This window comes from Rhinatrema bivittatum, chromosome 3, assembly GCF_901001135.1.
Source record: "Rhinatrema bivittatum chromosome 3, aRhiBiv1.1, whole genome shotgun sequence".
Lineage (NCBI taxonomy): Eukaryota > Metazoa > Chordata > Amphibia > Gymnophiona > Rhinatrematidae > Rhinatrema > Rhinatrema bivittatum.
Window position 1 is genome coordinate 220113928 of NC_042617.1, and position 22552 is coordinate 220136479.

Below are 22552 nucleotides of genomic sequence, written 5' to 3' on the forward strand. Positions count from 1 at the left end.
GGTCCCATGATACCGGCAGTCTAGTCACTGGCGGGCAGAGTCGTAACATGCCTTTCATGAATCTAGATATTAATGGATGATTCGATATAGGCAAATCATGATGGTCATGAAAACGCTTATATAGCACTAATGTGTACTCTGACCGAAGTGGTAGCTAAACCTGCTTCATACAGTGTGTGCAGATACTGTAGTAATTGAGAAGCAGTAGCAGAAAAAGGATTTATGTTTCTAGGATTGCACCAGGTGAGATAGCGATGCCATTTGCATGTATAGTTTCATTTGGTGGAAGGTTTCCTGGATGCGATGAGGATGTCTTCCACATCAGTGGGTAAATTAAGGTGATTCAATACCTGCCGTTCAATCTCCATGCTGCGAGATGAAGCGATTGATTCATCGGGTGAAGAAGAGAGCCCCCTTCTTGAGTCAGAAGATGTGGATGGTTTTGAAGTAGTATTGGTGGGCGTATGGAAAGACAGATCAGGTACGCATACCATGGTTGTCTTGGCCATGCTGGAGCGATGAGTATCATGTCTGCCACATCTTGTATGCACTTTTGAATTGTCCGAGAAATTAGCGGAATGGGATAAGCATATATCAAGCCTGTTGTCCATGGAATGAGGAAGGCATCGGGGGCCAACCGTATGCTGCTGGGATAAGTGGAGCAGAAGGCTTGAACTTGTCTGTTGCTTTCTGTGGCAAAGAGATCTATTGATGGAAACCCCCATTTTTGAAAAATGTTTTCTGCTACTTGTGGATTCAGGGTCCACTCGTGTGGATGGAACACTTGGCTTAGACGATCCGCTGTTATATTGTCTAGGCCCAGAAGGTAAGTTGCTTGGAGGGAGATTTGGAACTTGAGAGTCCAATGAAGTATTCGAAGTGCTTCCCGACACAGTATCCAAGAACCGGACCCTCCTTCCTTGTTTATGTAAAACATTGCCACTTGGTTGTCGGTATACACCATGAGGTTTGAGCAGCAGAGTTGAGTGGAGAAGATTTGAAGTGCTTTCCATATTGCTCGCAGTTCTAAGAGATTGATCTGGTATCGAGACTCTTGGGGAGACCAGAGACCTTGTGTCTTCAGGACACCTAGGTGGGCACCCCAACCCTTCTTGGACACGTCCGTAGTGAGTGCAAGCTGATGTGGAGGTAGACGGAAGAGGGCTCCCGTTGATAGGTTGGAAGGAGAGAGCCACCAACGAATTTCCTCTTTCATTGAGTTGGTAATGCGAATCTTGGAACTGAGTGGTTGTAGAAACTGAGACCACTGTGTCTTTAGTCCCCATTGCAAGCGACGCATGTGAAGTTTAGTGTGGGGAACTACATAGATGGCCGCCGCCACTTGTCCCAGAAGTTGAAAGATTTGGCTTGCAGATGCTTCATATTTGTTGATTAGGCTGTGTGCTAAAGTCACAAGAGAGTGTGCATTCTGTCTGATGGGAGATATGCTTTGAGAGCACCTATAAACTGAAGTATTTGTGTAGGTTGGAGTTGGGATTTTTCGAAGTTGATTAGGATTCCCAACGTTTGAAGGCAATTGATCGTGTGGAACGCGTGCTCCTGGAGAGCAGACAGATTAGAAACCACTAACAACTAATCGTCCAGGTAAGGAACTATCTGGATCGACATCTGTCTGAGATGAGCCACCACCACTGCTAGGCATTTCGTGAATACCCTGGGGGCTGAGGAAAGACCAAAGGGGAGAACTTTGTATACTTGAAAACAGAGGTATTGCCAAGAGGAAGGGTGAATTGGAATATGGGAGTAGGCATCCTTCAGGTCAATGGAGCAAAGCCAATCATTGGGTTGTAACAGAGGTAGGATGTTCTTGAGAGAGGTCATCTTGAATTTTTCTCTGCTGGGTGTTAGCAAGGATGAGAGGGAATTTCTATGGAATGAGGAAATATTGGGAATGGAATCCTTGATTCTGAAGATGAAGAGGGATTGCTTGTATGGAATGCTGTAGGGTCAGTTTGTTAACTCTGTCCTGAGAGATGTTGTATGAGTGGGTACAGTCCGTATTGAAGATCTGTGAGGAAGAGATGGGATTAGATTTGAAATTTAGTTGGTAACCTTCTTTGATGATGTTGATTACCCATTGGTCTGAGGTAATGGATTCCCAATTGGTGAGGAAGAATTGAAGACGTCCTCCGATGAAATCTGGGGGTGGTGGTGGCTGAATCATACTCAAGACGATGGCTGTTTTTGTTGCACAGCCAGTGTCTGTTGTCTAGGCCTTCCCCTTGTCGCAGCCTGGGGTGTGGACCTGGAAGTAGTATATGGCTGTTGTCTATACTAAGTAAAGAGTCGAGAATATGCCCTTGGGTAATACAGACGACTGTAAAATTGTTGATATCTGTGTTGATGTTTTTGTGATTCTGATGTGTAGGTAAGTGACTGTACCGCTGCAGATTGCTCCTTGAGACGAGATATATCTGTAAATTGATCACCAAAAAGATTGTTTCCCACACATGGAATATCTGCTACTTTTTCCATGGATGTCTGTTCGATCAGCACTGGCTTTGAGCCATGCAAGGAGCCTGGCAGCAATGGCCGTAGCAGAAGCCCGTGTTGTTGATTCAAAGGATTCAAAAATGGATCGGAGAATATGTCGAAGACCTTCTTCTAGGTCTAGAAAGGGTTGTGGAAGAGTGTTGTCTTCTGAGAAGCAAAGAGGGCACAATTTCTGAGGAGTTTCAAAAAAGGTACTGCTTGGTGTAAAATTGGTGATGTTGAATCCTGGAGGTTATCATCAAGGAGTGGTACACCTTCTTTGCAAAGTCATCCAAGCATTTACTCTCTAACTGGTGGGGCATTGGAATGAAGCTTGGAGCATTTTGCCCTTGAAAGAGCGGACTCCACGACGACAGATTGATGGGGGAAGTTGAGGAGTCTCATAAATGAAGGAATTTCATATTTTGTATTTAATATCAATCTTTCTGGAAGTTGCTGTAGTGGAAAAAGGAGTCTTCCAATTTTTTAAAAGAAGATTCTGTAAGACATCATGTGGTGGTAGGGCAGTTGGTTCAGCAGGGGCTTCGAATAGAATTCTCATCATGTCAGCCCTTGGGTCTTGTATTTTCCCTGTCGGGACTTGGAGGAGGGTACCTACCTTTTCAATAGACTTAGCATAGGTTAAGTCTTCTGGGGGAAATAGGATTGCGGTGGTCCCGAAGAGTTAGAAGAAGCAATCGAAATTTGGGAAACCGGGCTGGTGGGTTGAAATTCCAGTTCTGAGTAAGGTTCTTGTGGAATAGGAGCTGGTGAAGGTGATGGAGGAGTTTGTGAGGGGGACTCAGGAGCTAAGTGGTTAGCCTGTTCCAAATCCTGAAAGAAAGAGGATAGCGCCTCGGAGATCTTTGACATGGCAGATTCTGCAAGTGTTCCCTGCGGAGGAATGTATATCTTTGACTTTTTAGGTTTTGAAGGAAAATGAGCAGGTGAAGTTTCCACAATTTAGGATGTGGACTTGATGATCGAAGTCAAATGATGTCTCTTGGCCAAAGGAGTCTGCTGTGCGGAAGACAGTTCTTTGGATTTAGAGGCTGACTACATTCCGGAGAGAATAGATTGTAGTGATGAAGAAGTTTCTGCTGTGGAAAGAATATCCACATCAATGTTTCTACTGGATGTAGAAGGAGTGGGGGAAACTTCTCGGTGTTTCTTTTTTTGAGACCTTTTCTTAGGAGTATTCTCTAAAAAAAAAAATAGAGATATTTGATCTGACGAGGTCTGCGTTGAAGGAGCACCTTTGCTGTGCACCGGTTGTCCCCCTTTCTCCTTGGGAGTATGGTTTACTTCATCCACATTATGATGAAAAAAATGCACCCCGGTTCGAGTCCAACGCAACCTTTTTTTTTTGATGCGTCATGCTTTGAATCTGCGCCAAGCAGTTTAGATGCGCTGTGTTTCGGACCTGCGTCGTCTGACTTGGATGTGCCGTGTGACGTAGAAGCGGGTTGCGTCATGGAAGCACCATGCGCCCGTTGCTTCAACGCCGAATGGAGGGATTCTTTAGGCTTAGAAGGCAGACACCCTTCGAACCATCTCCTTTCCCCTGCATCGTGCCCTCAGATGCCGGAACCCCGACTTGCTTTAAGGGTAAGTTCGGCTTCTGGGATCCCGATGGGAGATTACAGCACACTGCAGAGGGGTCTACTGATGAAGCCCTTTTTCTATGGGCCTTACCCGAGGTCGGTGGAGCATAGGGGCCGGTCCGTAGGCGCTCTGTTTTCGCTGCCCTATGCCGCTGGGCCCGGAGAGACATGCGGCCGCAGTCTCTACACACGATTGGTCGTGTTCTGGGCCTAGGCACAGGTAGCAGTAATTATGTCCATCTGTTAAGGACATAATTTTGCCACATTGACAATATTTGAATCCCGACGGCTTGGGCGCCATCTGGGATTCGATTCAATAAAAAAAGAAGTGAGAAAACGATGAAAAAATCTTCCGTGAGGAAAAAATACCCCGCGTGCGATTGGCTCGCGGAAAAAAAAAACTGAGGAGAAGAGGGAACCACGCGGGAACACCAGCGTGCAGTCGCACAGAGCGAAAGCTCTGTTACTAGCTGATGAGACTCCGCCTCCTGGGGTCGGGACGCTTCCCAGACAGCATGGCTAATTGAGCCCGGCTATCGACAGGAAATCCATTTTAACAAATACTGCCTCACAGTAAGCATAAGGCCAAGCTGAGGGAGAGTATTACCAGCTCTACCTTGCTGGACATCCATCGAGGGGTGTTTTGCTGTTACGCCAGGAGTGACCCCGGGTGTGATAGCCACTGCGGGGACAGATGGTGAGCAAACGCAGTCCCCACTGGCTGAAGCCATTTCTCTTACCCCCAGTGCGCCAACTACACCAACTCTTCCTCTCCATGGTTCGCTGTTGCTGTTAGATCCTTCTTCAGCCCCCTATGAGGTAAATTAGGGGTTCAGAGTTCGATACAAGCAGCCACTGGGGCTTTTATCAACCCTGCCTTGAGGGTGGATTCTGATACCGCCGGAGATAACTGGAACGGCAGCCTCCCTAGCCTCGGCCCCAATATTGGCCCTACCTGGTAATGGTAGTGGAGAAGGTATTTGCAGTGGATGCGGCGCGTTGAATGCTCCAGTTGTTAAATTTAGACTTTCTAAACCCCCTGAAATTACTTTAGATGCGGTGTGGAATGCCCTAGTGACTCTCTAAGCCTCTCTCTCATCTTTGACTAAAGCTACTTTGGATACCAATAATCATGTGTTAGCTAATGCTAGTTTAGTTTCTATTTCTGGATCAAGGCTGGATACTATTGATACTCATGTTACCACTGTTGAGAAAGTTCAACAAGCTTTAGTTCAATCTGAACAAATACATTTCAAGAAGCTGGAAAATATGGAAAATTCCCCGAGACGTTTTAATCTCAGAGTACTAAATTTTCCTATAAGCTCTGTGTCTCCTGTAGAACCTTTTAGAAATTACATCTCTCAAGTTTCGAAGATTCCTTCAGCTGGAATGCCGGTGATAACTAAGGCATATTTGCCACAACTCACAGAAGAAGCTGTAGGAAATCAGTTTCAATAATCTACATTGGATTTTTCAAACAGCTTGGAAACATCTCAAACTATGGAGATTTCACATGAGGAACATTTGCTTTTCAGTCCAATAGAAATATCAGAAAATGTTTTTTCCACAACAGATTTTATGGGCAAAAATTATGGGTTTATCCTGATGTCACTATAGCAACACAATTATGTTGGAAAAACTCTATTCATTCTGAGGTGGTATCTAAGGGGGGGGGGGGTCAATTCACTTTGCGTTATCCTTGCAAATGTCTTATGAGATACCAATGTGAATTTTTTTTTTCAATCATCTCAACTTCGATCGTTCTTGGATTTGCACACCTAGTTGCTACACTTAGAAGCTGGCAATTATTGAGATAACTTGTATTTGTCTCTCATTTCCTGTTTCATTATTTCTTGGTCTTATACTTTCGCTCTAGTTATTCTTGATGTCCCCTATTTCCTTTTATTAACAGAAAAACTAACCAGCCTATTTGCCTGTTTATATTTGACATTTCTTACATATTTTCTTGTCCACCTCTTTCTCTAACAAGACATTTCTTGTGTTAATTTGAAAGGCATGAAAAAGTAAAATTAAAAAAAAACAAAAAACGACAAGAGCTCACATAACTCCCATCTTCCACTGTAATTCAATTCACTAGCCTCTCCTTCCATCCAGAGGATATGTTGCAATCCCAACAGAAGCCTAGCACATTGACTTATTATCAAATGAAATGCCTCTAGAAACATCCAGGGCTTTACCGCTTTGCAATTAGAGGTGATTCTCCTGCTAACATCTTTCGGGAGACCATTCCAAAAGGTTCAGGTTGATAATAGAGAAGGCTCTTATTCTTTTCTAAGTGAGCCTCCTGCCTTAAAGGAACAATGAGGGGGGGGGGCGCTCTCCTGGAAGGACCTCAAGCTCCAAGATAATACAAACCAGGCCCCAGCCCATTATCCGTTTGAAGATTAATACTAATATTTTGAATTTGCACTGGTAATCAATCCCGAGTTAGTGCAAGCACATCAAAAGGAGGAAACACGCTCACTAAAACTAGACCTCACAAACTCTAGGCTGCCATATTTTATTTATTTATTCCTTTTTTTATACAGACGTTCATGACAAGTCATATCACATCGGTTTACATAAAACATAGGTAAAGTACATTGAACAGGGTTTTAAAACAAACTGTAACCACCTTATGGCTAGCTTGATCACATATACATTTTTGTCTGGGAAATGCAAAAGGTTGTGTTGGCCTTGTCATTATGTATGGTGTGTACATCAATAATGGAGAAATTACTTACCTGATAATTTTGTTTTCCTTAGTGTAGACAGATGGACTCAGGACCAATGGGTATAGTGTATTCCTAATAGCAGTTGGAGACTGATCAGATTTCAATCTGACGTCAGCCCTAGTACATTTACCCCTGCAGGAAGTGCAGCTCTTCAGTATTCTCCTCAAAAAGCATTGTGGATATATGTGTGACTGATTTCCTTGGATAACTTGGATTGGCTATAGCTGGGGACCGCCATAGCCATCAACCGGGAAACGACGACACCCGGTAGAGTGGGTGTCCTAGATTGATTCCCTCGCTCTCGGGGGATGTCCCCCAAGAATTCCCAGAGTAACAGCAGCCATGGGTGGGATGCTGAGTCCATCTGTCTACACTAAGGAAAATGAAATTATCAGGTAAGTAATTTCTCCATTTCCTAGCGTGCAGCAGATGGACTCAGGACCAATGGGATGTATAAAAGCTACTCCCGAACCGGGTGGGAGGCTGCCCGTGATCCACTTAGTACTGCCCTTGCAAATGCTGTGTCCTCCCGGGCCTGAACATCCAGGTGGTAAAACCTGGAAAAGGTGTGGATGGAGGACCATGTCGCCGCCCTGCAGATCTCGGCGGGTGACAGCATCTTTGTTTCTGCCCAGGACACTGCCTGGGCCCTAGTAGAATGGGCCTTGATTTGTAGAGGCGGCAGCTTGCCTGCTTCTACGTAGGCCGCCTAGATGACTTCTTTGATCCAGCGGGCTATGGTTGCTCGCGAGGCCGCTTCCCCTTGCTTCTTCCCGCTGTGAAGGACAAACAGGTGGTCCGTCTTTCGTATGGATTCCAACATTTCCAGGTATCTGACCAGGATTCTGCAGATGTTGAGATGGCGTAGACTATTGGCCTCTTCCGAATTCTTATGTTTATTTGGCGATGGTAGCGAGATGGTTTCGTTAAGATGGAAGTGATACACCATTTTGGGGAGGAACGAGGGAACCGTGCATAACTGGATGGTTCTAGGGGTGAGCCTGAGAAACGGCTCATGACAGGACAGTGCTTGCAGCTCAGATATACAACGGGCTGAACAGACTGCCAGCAGGAAGGCTGTTTTTAATGCTAATAGTCGGAGAGACAGGACGTGGAGAGGTCTGAACTAAGAAATCCAGGATCAGGTTGAGCTTCCAAAGAGGTACTGGCCACTTTAGGGGTGGTCTGATGTGCTTAACTCCTTTCAGGAAGCGGGAGACATCCAGGTGAGAGGCTATGCTGCCGCAGCATGACAATGCAGCCACCACCTGTACCTTGATGGAGATGAGGGACAATCCCTTCTCTGTAGGCCGTTCTGTAGGAATTCCAAGACCGCCGGAATTTTGACTGAGCGAGGTATGTTGTCGTGGTCCTCGCACCAGGCTTCAAATACTCTCCAGACCCTTATGTATGTTAGAGATGTGGAGAACTTGCATGCTTGGAGTAGGGTGTCGATTACAGCCCCTGAGTATCCGCTCTCTCTCAGGCGAGCCCTCTCAATGGGTAGACTAAGAGAATCTAGCTGGATCCTCATGGAGGATCAATCCCTGTTGGAGCAGGTCTCTGTGTGGAGGTAGTGGCAGGGGGTTCCCTGTCAGTAATCTCCGCATGCCTGCGTACCATGGTCTTCTTGGCCAGTCCGGGGCCACAAGAAGTACTGGTACCCTGTGTAGACTTATCTTGTGAATGATCATGCCTAGTAGGGGACATGGTGGGAAGGCGTATAGCAGAGTCTCTTGTGGCCATTCTGTACCAGAGTATCAATGCCCTGGGGCTGAGGTTCCAGTCTGTGGCTGAAGTAACTGGGTACTTGGGCGTTGGACCGGTTTGCCAGAAGGGCCATGGTTGGTGTTCCCCAACGGTTCACTATCAGTTGGAACACTGTGGTCGACAGCTTCCATTCTCCTGGGTCTACACTTTCTCTGCTGAGGTAATCCACCGTGATGTTGTCTTTCCCGGTGATGTGGACCGCCAAGATCTCCTGGAGGTTCCCTTCCGCCCACGACATTAGGGGGTCTATTTCCAGAGACACCTGTTGGCTTCTGGTTCCTCCCTGACAGTTGATGTAGGCCATTGTTGTGGCGTTGTCCGACATTACCCTGACCGCTTTGTCTCGGAGTCTGTGACCGAACCGTAGGCAGGCTAGTCTGACTGCCCGGGCTTCTAGGCAATTGTTGTTCCACCCTGACTCTTCTGCATTCCACTGCCCTTGGGCGGTTAGCTCTTCACAGTGTGCTCCCCATCCTCGTAGGCTGGTGTCCGTGGTGAGCAGGGTCCAGGTCGGTGAGGATATTCTCTTTCCCTGGCTCAGGTGGCAGTCTTGTAGCCACCACCGTAGTTGGGTTCGAACTTTGCCCAGGAGTGGTAGACGTACGGTGTAGTTCTGATACAGAGGGCTCCATCGCGATAGGAGTGAGCGCTGTAGGGGCCTCATATGAGCTCGTGCCCATGGTACTACTTCCAGTGTGGATGCCATGAGACCGAGGACTTGTAGGTAATCCCATGCTGTAGGGCGAGGTTCGCTCAGCAGGGTTTGCAACTGGTTCACCAGTTTTAATCTCCTCGTCTGTGTCGGGATGACCTTGTCTTCCTTGGTGTCAAAATCGGACTCCTAAGTATTCTAGAGTCTGTGAGGACTACAGACAGCTCTTGTGTTGACTACCCATCTGAGGCTCTCCAGTAGAGTTGACTCTGTTGGTTGCCTGGCGACTTTCCTCTGGGGATTTCGCCCTGATCAGCCAATCGTCTAGGTAAGAGTGTACGAAGATTCCTTCCTTCCTCAGTGTTGCCACCACCACCACTATGATCTTGGTGAACGTCCGGGGTGCTGTGGCTAACCCGAAGGGTAATGTCCGGAACTGGTAGTGATGGTCCAGGATTTTGAAGCGAAGGAAGTGCTGATGTTCTTGATGGATTGGAATGTGTAGGTAGGCTTCCGACAGATCTAGGGATGTGAGGAACTCTCCCAGTTGTATCGCCCTTATTACAGAGCGTAGGGTTTCCATGCGGAAACGGGGAATCCTCAGGTGGCGGTTGACCGACTTGAGGTCCAGGATGGGCCTGAACATTCTCTCTTTCTTGGGGACGATAAATACTGGGCATTATTTCATTTATTTTATTTGTTGTGGAGGCACTGGGGTTATGGTCTCTAGGGCCAGTAATCTGGTTAGTGTACCTCCATTGCCACCCTTTTGGAGGGGTCGTGGCAGGGGGATTCCACGAACTTGTCCTGAGGGGTTCGGAGGACGTCCAGGTAGTATCCCTCTCGAATGATGGTTAGGACCCACTTGTCCGAAGTTCTCTCGACCCATCTTTGGTAGAATAGGGCAAGTCTGCCCCCTGTGTCTTCTTCCTTTGGACGGGTTGGCTGATTCTCATTGTGGGGTGCGGTTGGGGCCAGGGCCCGAGCTGGTTCCCCTTTTGTTGTGCTTGTTCCGAAAGGACTGGTCCCTGCCTGTAGGACGAGGAGCTTGATAAGTGTTTCTGTATGGATTGAAGTGCTGTGAACTTCTGCCCCTGGAAGATTGGGGAAGGATCGCTGGGAAGGGTCGCTGGTTTTTCTTATTCCTGTCCTCCGGTAGCCGTGGCAATGGGGACTCGCCCCATTTGTTAGCTAGTTTCTCTAGTTCGCTGCCAAAAAGGAGGGATCCTTTGAAGGGCATCCTTGCGAGTCTCGTTTTGGAAGATGCGTCGGCCGACCAGCTTCGGAGCCAGAGTTGCCTCCTGGCTGAAACAGCTGATGACACTCCTCTGGCCGCTGTGCGCACCAGATCGGAAGCAGCATCCGCAAGGAATGATGCTGCTGGTTCCATGGCTTCCCCAGGGGTGTTGCTCCTGGTCTGTGATAGGCAGGCACATGTCACCACGGTGCAGCAGGCTGCTATTTGTAGGGACATAGCGGTGACGTCAAAGGACAGTTTAAAGATGGATTCCAGACGTTGGTCGTGAGCATCTTTGAGTGCTGCGCCTCCCTCCACTGGGTTAAGTGTGCTTCAAGACTGCGCAGACCATGGCATCCACTTTTGGGCATGTCAGAAGGTCTTTGGCCGCCGGGTCCAGAGGGTACATGGCTGCCATAGCCCGTCCCCTTTGAATGTAGACTCTGGAGTACTCCATTCCAGGTCAATTAGCTGCTGGATGGCTTGTAACAGATGGAAATGGCGGGAGGTCTGGCGGAGTCCCTCTAGCAGGGGATTCGTCTTAGGCTCCCCTGAAGCACATGTGCCCGGGATAGCAAGCTCCTTCAGGCTGTGGGTGACCAGGTCTGGGAGCTCGTCCCTCTGTGAAGAAGCGTCTCATGGTCCGGCGAGGCTCTGTCCCCGGGGGGGAGTTCCCCTCCTCCAGGGGCTCTGATTCCTCCTCCGAGCTGTCCGTGTTCCCGTAGATGGGACGAAAAGGTCTTCTGATGGAGCCTCCGGCAAAACAGCCACAGCCTCTATCTGCATGTGGACGAAGGTGTGTAGGCCTTTGAAGAATTCCACCCACGAGATAAGACGCTGGGTCCAAGCTAGGGGGGCTGTGTCCCTGGGGGTCCCCATTTGAGGGGGTGTCCCGCTGGAATTTGCTAGGTCTAGGGTACTCAGGAAGGAGCTAGTACTCTGTCCTGGGTGGGACCTCCTGGGGCCTCCTCGCACTGGACACAGGGCGTAGGCCTCTTCGTGTTGTGCGGCTGATGTGGCATGCTGGGCAGAGGCCTTGAGCTCCGTTTCTGGTGGTGCCATGGATATAGGCGTGTAAATCTTTATGTGCTCCGGTGCGAAGATGTGCGTGCGGGTTGAATGTGCGCGCAGATGTGCGCACAAGTTGCAGTTATGCGCCCGGCCCAGTAATTGCGTGATACGCGCGTATCTTGTGCGCAAGGTACTTGTGCATGTAATTTTATGCGCACATGTAATTTTGTGCACCTGGTTAGCCTTGTGCGCCCGGATCGAGACGGCGGACAGAGTGGCGAATAGGGCCAAAATGGCGACGGTGACCACGCAGGCAATATGGCGACCACCTCGGAGGGTCTCCACGTGGGAGGACCCTTGGATCTAACCAGGGCCTAGTACTGCTAGGGCAGATCAACCCGGTGGCACTGGTCCCGGCAGACGACCTGTGCGACTCCTCGAACCTCGGAGTCTTTAAAGAAGATTTCTACCTTACCTTGTCTTTGGTGCTTCCCGGTTTCGTCCCGGGCGGTCTCCGGCTGCAGGAGGAGAGGGCAAATACCTTCACCGCCACGCTCGAGGATGCACCCGCTGCCTCTCAGCTGCGCCCAAATTCGGGGGCTAGGTCCCTGCTGAGGATTGGCCGCCGGACCGAGGCTTACCTACGAGGGACCACGGAAATCACCTCGGGAATTCTCAACTGGGGGAGGGACCCAAGGGTGTCACCGCAGGAAAGCGGGGCTCGTCTGTAGAGGTAAGTTTTCTTCTAAATTTGGGTTTTCTCCGTTTAATTTGTTCTAACGCTGTGAGAGCGAGCGGGTAGTCCCTAACTGCTATGGAGACGGAAAATACTGAAGAGCTGCACTTCCTGCAGGGGTATACCGTATGTACTAGGGCTGACGTCAGACTGGAATCTGATCCGTCTCCAACTGCTATCAGGAGTACACTATACCCACTGGTCCTGAGTCCATCTGCTACACGCTGGGAAAAATGTTGATTTAAAAAAAAAAAACAAACAAAAAACACTATCAGCATTTTATAATAGGTAGATGTATCTATCTTGAGCATGTGAAATCAGGGTGCAGCTTTGGGCCATGGACTCTGTGACCTCAGAGTGGGCTGCATTAGAGGCAGGAATGCCAGTAATGTTTGGTTGAGAGATTGCAGCCTGCCTTGGCATCGCTCATCGGTGGAGAGGCAGGCTATACCGGTGGCACCTATGCTGGCGCCAGCAGACGCAGACTTTATTAGGTTTGCCAGCAGTGAATGGTGGCTGTAGAGGACTTAGTGCCTTGGCAGTAGTGTCATGGCAGAGGCTTTGAGGACCACGGCATTGGCCACATAATTTAGGGACAAACAGGCCAATGCAATACTGTGTGCTGCGGCTAGCGCATGGCTCAACGTGTGTTTTGGACGCATGTAGCTAATAGCACATATGTAAATTCATGTTGATGAGGCTATTAGCTATTACCCCAATGCAAAAAAAAGTGCATGCCCAATGCACACATTTTTACTCTCGAAAATTAACGCCTGCCCCAGAGCAGGCATTAATTCTTGAAGAGCCCCAAAAATTTACAGAAAAGCTGAAAATACTGTTTTCTATAGTTCCTCCGGCTTAATATCATGGTGATATTAAGTTGGAGGAACTGAAAAGGGAGAACAGTAAAAAAAAATTTAAAAAAAAAAAAAAAGTGTGCTGGCAGTCAGGTTAGGGAAACTGATGCTCATAAAATTGAGCGTCTGTTTTCCTAACCCGCTGACAGCCACCTCTCCTAGGGCGCCTGATGCAGAGGCAGCGCTAAGGATGTAACATTTTCTCCCAGCACCTCCTTTTTACCGTGGCAGCCCATTTAAATATAAAATCGGGCGAGGAGATCCAAGATGGCGCCGTAAGGAGAGGACGCGCCGAGAGGAGCTCCTCATTCATATTCTTTCCTTCCTCAAAAAATGCCTCATTCTAAGAGGAAAGGAAAGGTAAGGCTGGTTTCTGCATCCACAGCCTTACCTGACCCCCTCCAATGATCGATTGAGGGCTTTTTCGGAGCGGCATCAACTTCTACCCCAGAGAGACGGCCCGCTGAGGCGTCGAGTATGGAGCTAACTCAGACGCCATTGGGCTTTTCCACCTCTTTGAGCCCTGGGGCGCCCATTACTCCCTCTCCCCCCTCACACAGCACGATACCTGAGCAGGCCTGGCCGACGCAGCCGAAGGAGCTGTTAGGAGACCAGGCGGATGAGACTGGTTTTGGATCGGGAGCCATGGGAGCAGCAGCGTCTTTGAACGTTGGAGGAGCACGGAGTAAACAACAAAGAACTGCATTGCAGGTTCAATTGGACGAAAACGCTGCTGCGAATACTATCGGAGGGGGAGAGGAGCCGACAGAGGAAATCCTGAGAATCTCAGAGGTTTGTCGGAGACAGGAGGTAAGCCTGGATACCAGTTTCAAAATATCAAGACCACAAGTTGTAACACTGGATAGTGTATGGAGTGCTTTGGTTGCGCTAGAAAAAGCAATAGTAACTTTGACCACTGCTGTAGTAAATTTACAACAAAAAGATAGTGAAACTAAACCTATCTTGGATTTACATGAGAAAAAAGTTAAAGAAATTGAAGAGACTATGATAAAAGTTCAAGAAGTTCAAGTAAACTTAATTAAAAATGAGGCTAACACTGAGAGAAAGTTGGAAGAGCTGGAAAATCAAAGATATTTGAATCTCAGGATACTGAACTTCCCCTCTATAAAATATATCTCATTGCGTGATTTATTTAAAAAATATTTGATGGAAGTTTTATTATTTCCAAATGAAGCTCTACCACCTATTACTAATATATATTTTGTGAAGAAAATGACCGACGGATCCCAACAACAACAGAATCCCCCTAATAATATAGGGGTTGATTTAACAGCATTCCTTGAATCTTCTACAGCGGAGCAAGTAGAGTTCCGTGGAACAGTATTATGTACCTTTGTTTTTTCTGGGTACCGTGATTTGGTCTTAAAGAATTTTTTACATAATAAAGAAAAATTGTTTTATGAGGAGAAGATTAGAATCTATCCAGATATCGCAAGGAATATGCAGCAGCGCAGAAAGCAAATGCTACAGATGTATCAACAAGCTAGACAACTTGGAGCAAAGATAACAATAAGATATCCGTGTAAATGCTTGATGTTTATTAACAATAATAGATATGTGTATTACGATCCTATACACTTACGATCTTTTATAGATAATTTTGGAACTGAGAGTGCTGAATCCTAGAGTAAGGGCAAAATGTAAAGTGCACCTCTCCTTTTTTTTGTGATTTCTTTGATATAGATTTTTGATAGAAATGCTCAATATGATGTCTGGATCTCCCCACATACATACTTTAATGTAATTGTCTATGAATACAAGAAGGTGTTTTGAAATCCTTATTGTTATTGATGTACAATTTATGTTTTTTCTTTTTTAAAATCCATTATTGGAATTGTGTAATAGGGATGGATATACCGTATATATGTTTAGAAATTGCGAATTATTTCTTGTAATTATGGAAAAAGTTTAATAAATATTAAATTGGAAAAAAAATATAAAATCGGGCACCCGGGAGAGGTGGATCGGCACACGATAAGAGAGCAGGTGCTCAACCATGAGCACACATTTAACACGCACAAATATTGCATCAGCTTGAATATGAGGTAGTATCTGGTGTGTTGCAGGGGTAGCAACAGTCCTGGGAGCTGCACAGGCTAAGGCTGCCAGGCAGTAGAAGGAGGCATCTGAGGTGGTGAGAGAGAATAGAGTATTTATTATACTAGATTACAACTGGTTGTAATCATATGATACGATAGTTAAATATAAAACATTGTTGACAGGCTAGAGAATTTAAAGAGGAGTTGGCCGAAGAGGCAAAAACCCATAATAAACTTTTTAAAATATATATCTGAAGTAGAGAAGCCCGTGAGGCTGTCAGTTGGACCATTAGATGATCAAGGAATTAAAGGGGCACTTAGGAAAGATAAGGCCATCGCAAACAGACTAAACGAATTCTTTGCTTCGGTGATTACTAATGAGGATGTTGGGGAGATACCCGTTCCGGAAACTGCTTTCAAGGGTGATTATTCCGATGAACTGAACCAGATCATGAAGAACCTGGAAGATGTAGGCCAGACTGACTAACTGAACAGTAGCAAGTCACCTGGACCAGATGGTATACAGGGTTTTGAAAGAACTCAAAATGAAATTTCAGAGGTGTCTTAGCAGAGGCACTGTGCTGGAGCTCCAACATTTCCTTTGTTTTTCCCTTTCCAACTATGCCTCACACCAAAAGGAAGGCCAAAGTTCAGGAGTCGGCCTCAGCTACTCCCTTGCCGGATTCTTCCCAACACGAGATTGTTGGGTTTCTAGTAGAGATGTGAATCGGAACCAGAATCGGTTCGGATTTCAGTTCCGATTCACATCTCTAGTTTCTAGTCCCTACAGCTGCTTTTTTGCCAGAGGCCCTGAGAAGCACGTGGTCCTCCTTCTGGACGCTGATGTTACCTTGAGTCCTGGTGCTCCAATCACTCCCATCTCCTCCGCAGCTAGGATCACCTGCGGGATTAGCTTTGCCACTGCGTGGGCCAATTCAGGGCCCTGGATCGGTGACATCTGGGGATGTTTCTGGCTACTTGCCAGGTTTTTGTGGCCTGGTTTGGCCTCTGTTGGAAACAGAATGCTGAGCTTGATGGACCCTTGGTCTGACCCAGCATGGCAATTTCTTATGTTCTTAAAAGTGAGCCCTTCGGGTCTGGATGCACTGAGTGGATTTGCGATGCTTCCAGGAACGTCTGGAGAATCTGTGTATGCCGCTGAGATGGTAGCGATCTCACGGATACAAGCCTCAACGCCGCTGCGGAGTGTTAAGGTTTCCGGAGGCCTTCTGTTGCCCCCACAGTCGACGAGGTTTGGAAAATCCTTTTCTTTTTCCTTCATTGGACAAGCCTTCTGTGTTTACTTTGGACTCTGTCTGGTCAACTTTGATGACGTTAGAGAAATCTATTTCCTCGTTGGTTACTGTTACCTTAAATATTCATAGCTATTTTCAGGGCACTGAAGCTTTGCTTGTTCAACAAGGAGAAAAGACTTCCGACATGTGTCACTAAATTTCTGCTTGTCAAAATGTTCAAGCGAACCTAATTCAATCTGAAGAGGTTCATTCCAGGAAGTTGGAAAATATTGAAAATGCCCTCCGTTACTTAAATTTGAGGATTTTGAATTTTCCTATGTGCAATTTGCTTTCTCCATTGGAAAATTTTCAAGAAGTATCTCTGAAGTGTTTGGAATGCTATGCTTATTACTAAGCTTTATTTCCTGAAGGGTTTGAAAACAGACTTCGCCTCAAGTTGCCAGCCTAATTTGAACTTATCAGATTTCTTAAAATCCTCTACTGATTTACCGGTTTCTAAATGGGAGACATTATTTCGTTTTTTCCAAGGAATGTGATTTACCGGATTTCTCACTCAAGACGCACTCCCCCCCCAAAGCGGGGGTCCAGGAGAAATCTCCTGCAGTTGGGCTGTCGGCTGCCAGTATTCAAAATGGGGCAGATAGCCTTTGCCCGGCGCCGTCCATTGCTCCTACCATGTGACAGGGGCCGACCAATAGCGCCGGAAGCCCCTGTGACATAGTAAGGGCAAAGGCTATCGGCCCCATTTTGAATACTGGTAGCTGACAGCCCAACTGCAGGAGATTGCTCCCGGACCCCCGCTGGACCACCAGGGACTGTAGTTAATTAAATTTAAAGGGTTGGGATGGGGGGGGGGGGGGTTGTTTTTCCAACAAAGAGAATGATAAAAGTTTTCTGAACCAGGGAGTGGACAGAAATGGCCCTCCCCAGACCAGAAAACGAAATGGGGACCAAAAAAAAAAAAAAAAATTATGCCATCCCCTAATTTGCTCCATAAGACGCACAGATGCCCAGGAACAGAGCCGGTTTAGCACACCATTATTATTATTTTTTTTTTAATTTTCCTGCTCTAAATCCTAGGTGCATCTTATGGAGCGAAAAATACGGTTGTTTTGGAAAAATTTTTGCGCCACAGAACATCCCTTTTCTTTGGTCGACGTGTTTGCATTTTTCTAGATATTACAAGAGCTACACAGAATAGGAGGTAAAAATTACTGATGTGCCAAGAGGTTATTTCCCTTGATGCTAATTTCATTCTTCGTTTTCCCTGTAAATGTATCTTTACTCATTTAAATTCCAAATGTATATATTTTGATCCTGCGCAGTTGGAGGTCATATCCGGATGCTCACCCTGTCACGAAATGACTGGATATCTTTAATGTGCTTTTGTCTTTTTTTTTTTGTTTCTAATTTTCTTTATAACTGATCCTTTGACCTTGCTCCCCTCCCACTTTCCTTTTATAAAACCTTGAAATTCTGGTATTTTGTAATCTTGACTTAATAATGTTAATAAAAAAAAAAATGAAATTTCAAATCTATTTTTAGTAATTTGTAACCTATTAAAATCACCCATTCATTCTGAAGAGTGGCCAATGTAACCCTGATATTTAAAAAAGGACTTCAGGTGAGATCCAGGAAACTAGGCCGGCGAGACCAACTTCAATGCTGAGAAAAATCACGGAAACTATTCTAAAGAACAAAATCGCAGAACAAAGATATACATGATTTAATAGGACACAGCCAGCATGGATTTACCAAAAGGAAGTCCTGCCTCACAAATCTGCTACTTTTTTTTTTTTTTTGGAGGTATTAATAAACATGTGAATAAAGGTGAGTTGACAGAAATAGGGGTAGATTTTAAAAGCCCTGCGTGCGTAAATCCTGCCGGATTTATGCGCACAGGGCACTCGCGTGCCGGCGCACCTATTTTGCATAGGCTGCCGGTGCGCGCAAGTCCCGGGGCTTGCTAAAATGGGCAGTCCGGGGGGCGTGGCCTGTATCAGGGCCTGGCCAGCCGGCGCGTGCAAGTTATGCCTGCCAGCGACAGGCGTAACTCCATCGAACAAGGTGGGGGGGGGGGGGGGTGGATAAAAAAAAAAAAGTTCCCTCTGAGGCTGCTCCAATTTCGGAGCGGCCTCGGAGGGAACAGAGGCAGGCTGCGCGGCTCGGCATACGCAGGCTGCCGATTTTGCGCAGCCTTGCACGTGCCGACCCCGAATTTTAAAAGATGTGCATATCTTTTAAAATCTGGCGTACTTTTGTTCGCGCCGGTTGTGTGAACAAAAGTACACACGCGCTGTTTTTTTTTTTTTAAATGTACCCCATAGTGTATTTGGATTTTCAGAAGGCATTTGACAAAGTCCTATCATAGGCTTCTAAGAAAAATGTAAAAAGTCATGGGATAGGAGGATCGCAAACTAGATTGAAAAAAAAAAAAAGATAGGAAACAGACAGTAGGATTAAATGGTCAGTTTTAACAGTGGAATCCCTCAGGGATCTATACTTAGATTAGTGCTTTTTAAATTATTTATAAATGATCTGGAAAGGGGAACAAAGTGAGGTGATCAAATTTGCAGAATACACAAAATTATTTAGAGTAGATAAATCATAAGCAGATTGTGACAAATTGCAGGAGCGCCTTGAGAGACTGGAAAATTGGGCAGTCAAATGACAGATTAAATTTAATATGGCAAATGCAAGGTGATGCATATAGGAAAAAATAACCTATGCAATAGTTACATGATATTAGGCATTACTACCCAGGACAAAGATCTAGGCGTCACAGCAAACAATTAATTTGAAGTTGTTGGCTCAGTGTGCTGCGGTAGTCAAAAAAAGCTAACATTTGTTAGGAATTAAAAAGGAAGAGAATGGCAAATAAAAGTTATAATGCCTCTGTATCACTCCATGGTGAGACCGCACCTTGAGTACCGTGTGCAACTCTAGTCGCCACATCTCAAAAAAATATAGCTGCACTGGAGAAGGGCGACCAAAATGGTAAAGGGGATGGAATGGCTCACCTATGAGGAAAGGCTAAAGAGATTTGGGCTGTTCAGCTGAGGATGGATATGGTAGAGATCTATAAACTAGAACCAATAAATGAGAATCAATTATTTACTTTCAGATAATACAAAGACTAGGGGGCACTATGAAGTCTGCAAGTAGCACATTTGAAACAAATCAGAGAAAATTCTCTCATTCCACACACAATTAAGCTCTGGAATTCATTGCCAGATGATGTGGTTACAACAGTTAGTGTAGCTAGATTTAAAAAAGGTTTGAACAAGTTCCTGGAAAAGAAGTCCATAAACTATTAATCAAGTTGTTTTAGGGAATAACCATTACTAATCATTAGCAGCATGGGATCTATTTAATGTTTGGGTACACGTCAGCTACTTGTATTCTGGATTGGCCACTGTTGCTAGGCTTGATGGACCCAGTATAACAACTTATGTTCTTGTAGAAGATAAAAGGCTAAAAACCTGACTTGCTCAATCCAGCCTTGCAAATTTCATGTTTACTAAGATGTTAAGATTGTATGTGCCAGGAAATGCACATTACTGACAAGTCACTTTTTTACACCATTTCAGCTGCTCCCTGAAGCTCTGGGTGCTGCCATGCTTAAAACTATCACAAATCATCTTTCATAGTGTGGGAGTTTCTACTTCAGGCCTGGGCTTTTTGGTTTTGTCTTTTCCTCCAAAATGTGGATAAAAAATTGGATGAATACTGCTGCAAACAAACTTAAGACTTGCTCATGTAAAAACTACTTAAGTCTTATTTAAGTTTTTATTTAATAAAAAAAAGGTATTACAAATGTCATGGACACTTTTGAAATGCTGCACAATACACAAGACATTCCAACTTATTTTAGCTGTAGCCACCTTAGACACTAGCTACAGTTCCTGTCCAGTCCAATCCTCTGCTTCTGATCTTCTGTATCAGTTTGTGGCTGCCAGAACTGATGGATGAAAGCAAGTATACCTGACATCTAATGGCTTAGCAAAAGTTGCAGCACACTGCTTCAACCACCAAGTCACCTGCTCTGGTGATGTCAGATGGCAGCAAAAACAGACAGCAGACTAGCACTTGTATATAAAAACCTTATAAAGCTGAATTTTGAGTTTTCACAAAGCCCCATAATATCCAATTTTAAATGACACAAGACATCAATGCTACCAGTTATAAGCATGGTGATCATGAAAACAGGAAAGTTCTCTATTTCAAACGTGTACATTTTAATATCTAAAGCAAAAGCATGTTTCTACTTTCATCTATGAAGTGACTACAGCAACATTATACATACTTGTTTACTATAATTTGTTACTCCTTCTGCAACTGAATGCAATTCAACGGATTTCAAAATGTCCCCTTTATATATATATATATATATATATATATTTTTTTTTTTTTTTTTTTTTTTTTTTTTAAGACAGTGGTGAGATGCAGAAAACACTGTGGAGATTAAAGATTCTAGCTCTTTTCAAGAGACACAAAGTTGATCCCAGTGCCCTGGACTAGGGATGTATGGACAGAAGAAATATTTGGTTCAGTTCATGTGTATTATCCTTTTTTTCTGGGCACATTTAATTTGTTTTTACAACTGAATTTTATGCATGTACATTGTACTGTACCAAGGGACCCCAAAACCACAATCAGGTGCCTGAGATTTTTTTTTTTATTAGACTCAATACATTTATGACTAGCGTTTGAGAATTATGCTCCCTCATGTAGGATCGGAATGAAAAGCACACTGTTCTGAAAAACTAATCACAGGTGAATTAAGCTAGTCCAATAATAATAAACAGTTATCACCCACAGTTGTTTGCTGGCCTACCTATATCTCTACACTTTTGAGTGTACTAACAGGGCAAGCACGCGCGCTTATCCAGGGTAAAGAAGAAAGCGAAAGTGAGAGAAAACGGGCGCCGAGTTCGCGGACGTGGCCCAGCATTCTGCTGTGCAGCGGCCATCCTGACACGACAAACCACGGAAAAGGCGAGAGGTAAACCTTTCCCTACCCAGTTAACAGAGAGCCCAGAGAAGCTGCACATCCGGGATGGGAAGCTGTTTACACACACGCATCCGCCGCCGGGAACATCTCTCGCTTTCATACTTACCCTCCGTTGAAGGCATAAGGCGAAAAGCGCCACTCCAGAGGCGCTCCGTTCTGCTGCAGCTCCATGCTCTAACGGCTCCGGTTCCTGCTGTCTCACGCTGATATGGCGGCTTACAGCCGGCAGTATCAGTGCATGGGCCCCTCCCCCGCCTCGGGCGCCCCCTGGCGCCTGGAAGACGCTGACCGGCTCCTCGCCTGGGTCAGGTAAGAGCGCAACGTCTTTTTGATTGGGGAAGGGGGAACGAAGCTTCAACCGCCAGCTCGCACTGCCAGTTTCTTATGTATACAGTTAAAGTTGAATTTTAAAAGCCCCAGGCACGCCGAAGCCGGGAGATACACGCCCGTCTCATGGATTTTAAGAAGCCCCCGGGTATACGCAAGGATTTCATGAAAGAGCAAAAAAATAAGCCCAAAACACATGAGATTAAAACTACTTTTATTAGAAGGTACTTATACACAGAAAACACTTAAAATATTTTTGTGAGTGTAATGGAGGAAACACAGTGGCTTTTGAAATAAGCAAACAAATCCTGCTTGGAAGGAAGGAGAGTGAACACAAGTTTAGTGAAACCGTATGGGCTGGATTTTAAAATATACGCGTGCGGCCTACATGTGTGCTACCCGGCGTGCACACATGTACGCCTGATTTTATAACATGCACGCGCAGGCGTGCACATGTTATAAAATCCAGGGTCGGCACGTGCAAGGGGGTGCATAATTGTGCACCTTGCGTGCACCGAGCCCTATCCAAGCCCCGCTGCCTTCCCCTGTTCCCTCCCAGGTTTGATATCCACCACCTTGGCCTGCAGGTATTCAGCAAGCAGGATAGCCACCCTGCCGTATCACCCGGAGTGATTGAGCTCCATTCTGCCGTGCCACCCCAGGAGCCAAGCTGCCTCAGACTCCGGGGTGGAAAGGGTCTCCTGGAGGAAGGACACAGAGTTCCCCCTCGCCATAAGGAAGGAGAGCATCCAGTGCCTCTGGAGACCCTTCCTGCAGTCGAATGTCAAAGCCATTCTCTG

The 22552-nt window shown here is 45.9% G+C and overlaps 1 protein-coding gene across 1 annotated transcript in view; it reads right to left on the minus strand.

Moving 5' to 3' along the window:
* The window catches only part of PSMB1 (proteasome subunit beta 1), a 136631-nt gene extending 114931 nt beyond the window's left edge, over positions 1 to 21700 (minus strand). Inside the window, exon 1 of the mRNA XM_029594204.1 lies at positions 21532 to 21700. Coding sequence (XP_029450064.1) covers positions 21532 to 21596 — 65 coding nt within the window. The 5' untranslated portion in view covers positions 21597 to 21700. The remainder of the gene's footprint in view (positions 1 to 21531) is intronic.
* Between the last annotated feature and the right edge of the window lie 852 nt (positions 21701 to 22552).